This window comes from Cajanus cajan, chromosome 2, assembly GCF_000230855.2.
Source record: "Cajanus cajan strain Asha chromosome 2, NIPB_CcT2T_4, whole genome shotgun sequence".
In the NCBI taxonomy this organism is placed as follows: domain Eukaryota; kingdom Viridiplantae; phylum Streptophyta; class Magnoliopsida; order Fabales; family Fabaceae; genus Cajanus; species Cajanus cajan.
The window spans coordinates 44,620,987-44,626,393 of record NC_138518.1 but is presented as its reverse complement, the minus strand read 5'-3'; the positions used below and the strand labels follow the sequence as shown (position 1 = coordinate 44,626,393).

General features: G+C 36.3%; 1 protein-coding gene across 1 annotated transcript; it reads right to left on the bottom strand.

The window, feature by feature from the left end:
• Positions 1-254: 254 nt before the first annotated feature.
• On the bottom strand, positions 255-1,409 carry LOC145954938 (uncharacterized). Its single transcript, XM_083069631.1, has one exon. The coding sequence runs from the start codon at positions 1,407-1,409 to the stop codon at positions 255-257; it is 1,155 nt and encodes a 384-aa protein (XP_082925757.1).
• Positions 1,410-5,407: the final 3,998 nt, after the last annotated feature.

Genomic DNA, 5,407 nt, shown 5'->3' with positions numbered 1-5,407 from the left:
TTGTGTTTTTTTTTTTATTGTGATTGACTTTAGAATTTAATATGTGGGAAGAGAGGGGAAAAGAATAAACACAAGAGGTTTATGAAAATGACGCATATTATTGATGAATGTAAAAACTTATACAAACCCTTATTTTGTTTGAACTCATGACCGTGGGTGAATGTCATGAGTTGAGCATGAATTTAAAGCAATTTTTTTTTGAAAAAGAAAGAAAGCCCCCTACTTTAGTAATTTCTCAATTTTATACTCCAAGGTCATTCCTCGTCGTGCTTGTGCAGTGGGTGCTTGTCGATGCTAGGTGTGTCGGTGTCAAATTTCAACCATCCAGCGTCTATAAGTCCTTGCACACGGAATTGTAGGGTCCTGCATTGTTCCACGGAATGCCCCGGAGAGTTAGAGTGATAGTCACACCTTTCCTCAGGTTTGTACCACGACGGGTAAGGAGGGTTCATCTTCTTTGTTGGAGGAAGTCGGACTAACATTGAAGCCTCTAGGAGTTGAGGTAGTAGCTCTGTGTATGTGATGCGGATTTTGTCTACTACTTTGTCGTCTCTAGGCTTTTCCTGTGGTGTGGCTTGACCTTTTGGAGTAGAGATGACGGCGTGGAATCCTTCTTCCCTCTTCCTTTCATAGACTTTCCTGGGGTCATAACTTGTCAGAGCCTTCCCTATCTTCCCAGTTTTTAAGCCTTGCTCAACCATTTCACCTATGGTGACTATGTCGGCAAAAAGGGTTGACGTGTTCCCTATCATCTTGCCATAATAAGGTCCACTTAAAGAGTCAATGAACATTGTCACCATCTCTTTGTCAGATAATGAAGGCTCTATTTGCGCAGCCAATTCTCTCCATCTTTGTGCATAGGTTTTGAAAGACTCATCGCCCTTCTTGCTTAAGCTTTGTAAATCAGACCTATCAGGAATTAGGTCAATGTTATACTTGTATCGACGGAGAAAAGCATCGGCTAGCTGTTTCCATGTCTGGATCTTCCCTCCATCCAGTTGCATGTACCAGTTAAGAGCAACATCTGAAAGGCTTTCCTGAAAATAATGTATCAGAAGCTTTTCATTGCCCACGTAGGCTGCCATCTTCCTACAGTACATTGTCAGATGTCCTTTTGGACAACTAGCCCCGGTGTACTTTTGGAAGTCAGGGATTTTGAACTTGGCGGGGAATTGGATGTCCTGCACTAGGCACATATCCGCAGCCTCTTGAATGTCAAAACTGTGGCCTTCCACGACTCTCAGTCTTTCTTCCAAGGCATTCAGATGATCTTTGGAAACGTCACCAACGTTGCTAGTACTATTGTCGTGCTGCAATTTGTTCATGGCCTCAAGCATTCTAGCCATTTGTTCCTTGAGGTGTCCGAGCTCCTCATTGAGGACACGATTTCTTTCCTCTAGGTCTTCCATAGCTTTTATCTTTTGAGCTCGTGTGAGTACGGAATGTTGAAAAGCCACCTTTATGAGACAAGATAATTTCTTATCAAGCTTATTTAAATGGTAATGCATGAAAGGAGTTTCTATCAAAGACTTGATGGCTCATCCTTGTCGAGAGATGAGTTATCGGTGTTCCTCTTCATAATATTTTATGATGTGACAGAGGTCACACTGATTTCTCGTCTTTGATACAAATCTCCTTGTGATCCTAAATATATGATATGCATGTTCCTTTTTTTTATTATCTTTTATTTTGTAGAAAATGCATGATGCCCCTCCTTTTTTTTGAAAAGAAGGAATGTATACTTCTCACAAATCTTATCTTCACACTAGGTTTTCTCTCACATGATAATGCATTTTAATTTTTGTATTTATTCTTTACCTTAGGGGAATTATAAAAAATAAATGAATGATTTGAATAGACAAAATGCAACAACCATATGCTCATACAATCCACAATCAGTCGCGTATACATCCATGGTCTGTGATCCCTGTTAAGAAAAGTGCATCGTATAGGACGGTTCTAATTATCCTCACTTTGGTCTTAAGGCCCCCAAGGTGCCCCCATTATAGGGACCCAGTATCTCTGTCGCCGTCACCTGGTAAACTCTAAGGTCTGTCGCAGTATTTCGGGCTAGAGTAACCGGTTATCACCTTGAGTGTGATTTCCGACAAGGCTCGCAGGCTCTAAGGCTAAACTTGGGTCGGTCGTACGTCAACCACTCCCTATGTGTAATACCCTCATGCCCCTGGGTGTAGGGGGAACTATTGTGTGCAAAGGTTTGTGTATAATTTTTTATTCAAAAAGATGCAGAATTTAAACAGGCAAACAGATATTAAATCTAAACAAATAAAGCAAACAAAGTAAAGGGGAAAAATATTTAAATTATTGTTTTTATTTTATTAACTTCATCAATTAAATGGGCCTGACCCTCTTAAAACGTCCTCAGTGGAGTCGCCATCTGTCGTAACTCAAAATTTTCCGATCTCGCGACTAATGGTTTAGACATCCTTTTAAAAGTCTCACTAATTAAGGAATGCCCGGACGCCAGACTAATCCTTAATTAATGGTTTTGAAAATAGGTTCATGGAGTCGCCACCAATATTTTACTCAAAACATTGGAAAAAGAAAAGGTTTTTAAAAGTACAATAATGGCCTTGATAACTAGAATTGGGTTCGGGGGTCGGTTACGTGTAGGGAAGGTATTAAGCACCCCTACAACGCCCTTAATCGGTACCCTATGATGAAGTTAACATAATAAGAATTAATAAATTAAATATTGAATCCCCTTTTTTTAGTGACTATTTACATGCTTGAAATTTAAATTAAACAATTAACTCTAAAATATCTACATGATTTCTTTTATTATAACAATATTTATCAAAAATAAAAAATAAAAGAGAGAGAAAAAGATTGATTGAAATACCTCGTAACAAGCTTTGTTAGATCTTCCAATATGGAAATTATAGGTGCTTTGTGGCAACCTTTCACACTACACAAATGCCTCACAAATCTCAAGAAATACAATAAGAGGGAGAGAGAAAAATAGAGAAATTTCGAGCTCTAGAGAGTGCTAGACGAAATTTTTGGGGTCCCTGAAAAATGAGCCCCAACTGCCTATTTATAGCCTTCAGAAAGGGTCCAGAACGGCCCGTTCCAAAATCGGAACGGCCCGTTCTGGATCTGAACGTTATATGCAAAATTCTTACCCTGAAACAGCCCATTCTGGAGTGCTAGAACGGCCAGTTCTGGATTTGGAACGGCCCGTTCCAACCTAAGATTTTTAGGCCTTTATCTTAACTTAGAACGACCCGTTCCAAATTGGGAACGACCCGTTCCAAATTGGGAACGACCCGTTCCAGTAAAGCTTTTAACCCATTTTTTATAAGCTTGGAACGACCTGTTCCAATATTGGAACGACCCGTTCCAATCCTGGAACGACCCGTTCTAATTTAGGAACGGTCCGTTCCAATTTAGTGCTTTTTGGCCTTTTTAGAAACTTGGAACGGCCCGTTCCGAATTGGGAACGGCCCGTTCCGATTTTGGAACAGCCCCGTTCCAGTCTTCTAAAATCAGCCTGTTTGAACTTTTGGGCCCTCTAAAGTCCTGTCCCGTTGTTTGCATGCCCCCGGACGAAATTGGGTGTCTACACATCCATCCTAGCAAAATAAGCATTTTGCTGCTGCATAGCCATAACCATCATCTCCATGGCACGGGCTATCTACTCATTGGTTCTAGTCATTGTCTACAGAAGTAACAGCATCTTCAGTATATAATAACTAAACCAAACAACCATCAACAGCACAACAATCAATGAAGAAATCAGCACAACAAAACAACACAGCAAAGCAACACAACACAGAGCTCAACACAACAAAAGCCTAAAGGAACCACCCCCACAAAGTGTTTACTAGACTCGAACTGCTCTGATACCACTAAAGTGTAACGACCCGGCTGGTCACTACACACTATACAGTACACATGAAAACCGTACAGAAAGGAATAAGTGTATACATATAGTGTCTAGAATATACATATATACATGGTCCAAGTCTGACTAGATTCAAAATGTACAAAAAAATACTTCCAAAGCTACTACACCAAGTAGCTGAAACAACAAAACATCAACAAAGATCAGCTCCGCCTGCCAGCTGCAGACTCACCACTAGCCACCAACCTATCCCTACTCTGCTCCCATACATAGTATGATCATCGCAGTCCAAACCACATGAAAACAACAAAGGGTAAGCTAGTGAAAAGAATCAGCATATAAACATATACATGAAATATGAACACCTACAACTATCAGCACAACATCAACATACACCTCATCAACTATACAGCATAAACGAAAATAAGCACACAATCACTACAAGAAAAATGATAAATTGCGACGGACAAATTGCGACGGTTATCTAGAAACCGTCGTCGCTTTGATATTGCGACCCTTCATACGACGGTTTTTCAAAACCGTCGCAAAATTGTTCAACATTGCGACGGTTTATCGTAAACCGTCGCAAAATTTGTTTAACATTGCGACTGTTTATCATAAACTGTCGCAAAATTTGTTTAACATTGCGACGGTTTATGATAAACCGTCGCAAGTTTAACATTGCGACAGTTAATCATAACCGTCGCAAATTTAACATTGCGACAGTTAGTCATAAACCGTCGCAAAATTTTAAGCATTTTTTTTATTAGAATTTAAAAGTTTTTTTTTTTAAGTATTATGTATATTATCTTAACGAACTTATATTTTATTAACAATTTTATATATACTTTCTTTAAAAATATAAAAATAAATATGTTAAAATTTATAAAAATCCAGTTTAATTTATTTATGATATAAATATGTTTTTAATATCTAATATATATGTTTAGATGATAATTTATTTTAAAATATATCTTATAATAACAATTCTAAATGGAACATAAATCTTCTGATTTTTCTTAGTTTGATTTTTTTAATCAATATATATAATTTTACTATTTTGATTTTTTCAATCAACGTATACAATAAAGAAAAAACACAAAAGATAAACATGCATAGTAAAAATTTTATTTTATCAAAAAACTTTTTATTTTAATATATTACATTATATATGTGAATATTAAGACATATATATATATATACATATATATATATTATAATTAAACTTTTTAAAAAATTAATTCATTATTAAGAAAAAAAAAATTTATTACATGAGAATTAATTTCTTTCAAAAATTTGATAGATATAAAATAAATAAACATTTTTTCTGAATCTATATTTTTATTTTATTAGAATATAATTTTTATTTTTTAAAATATATTATTTTTTTAGCTAAAAAATTATGTATATGTCAAATAGTAGTGGGGCAAGTGCCCACTATTCCAAATGTACATCCGTCCCTATATATATATATATATATATATATATATATATATAATATAGGGGGTTATAATTATACCAATGTAACTTTTATTAAGT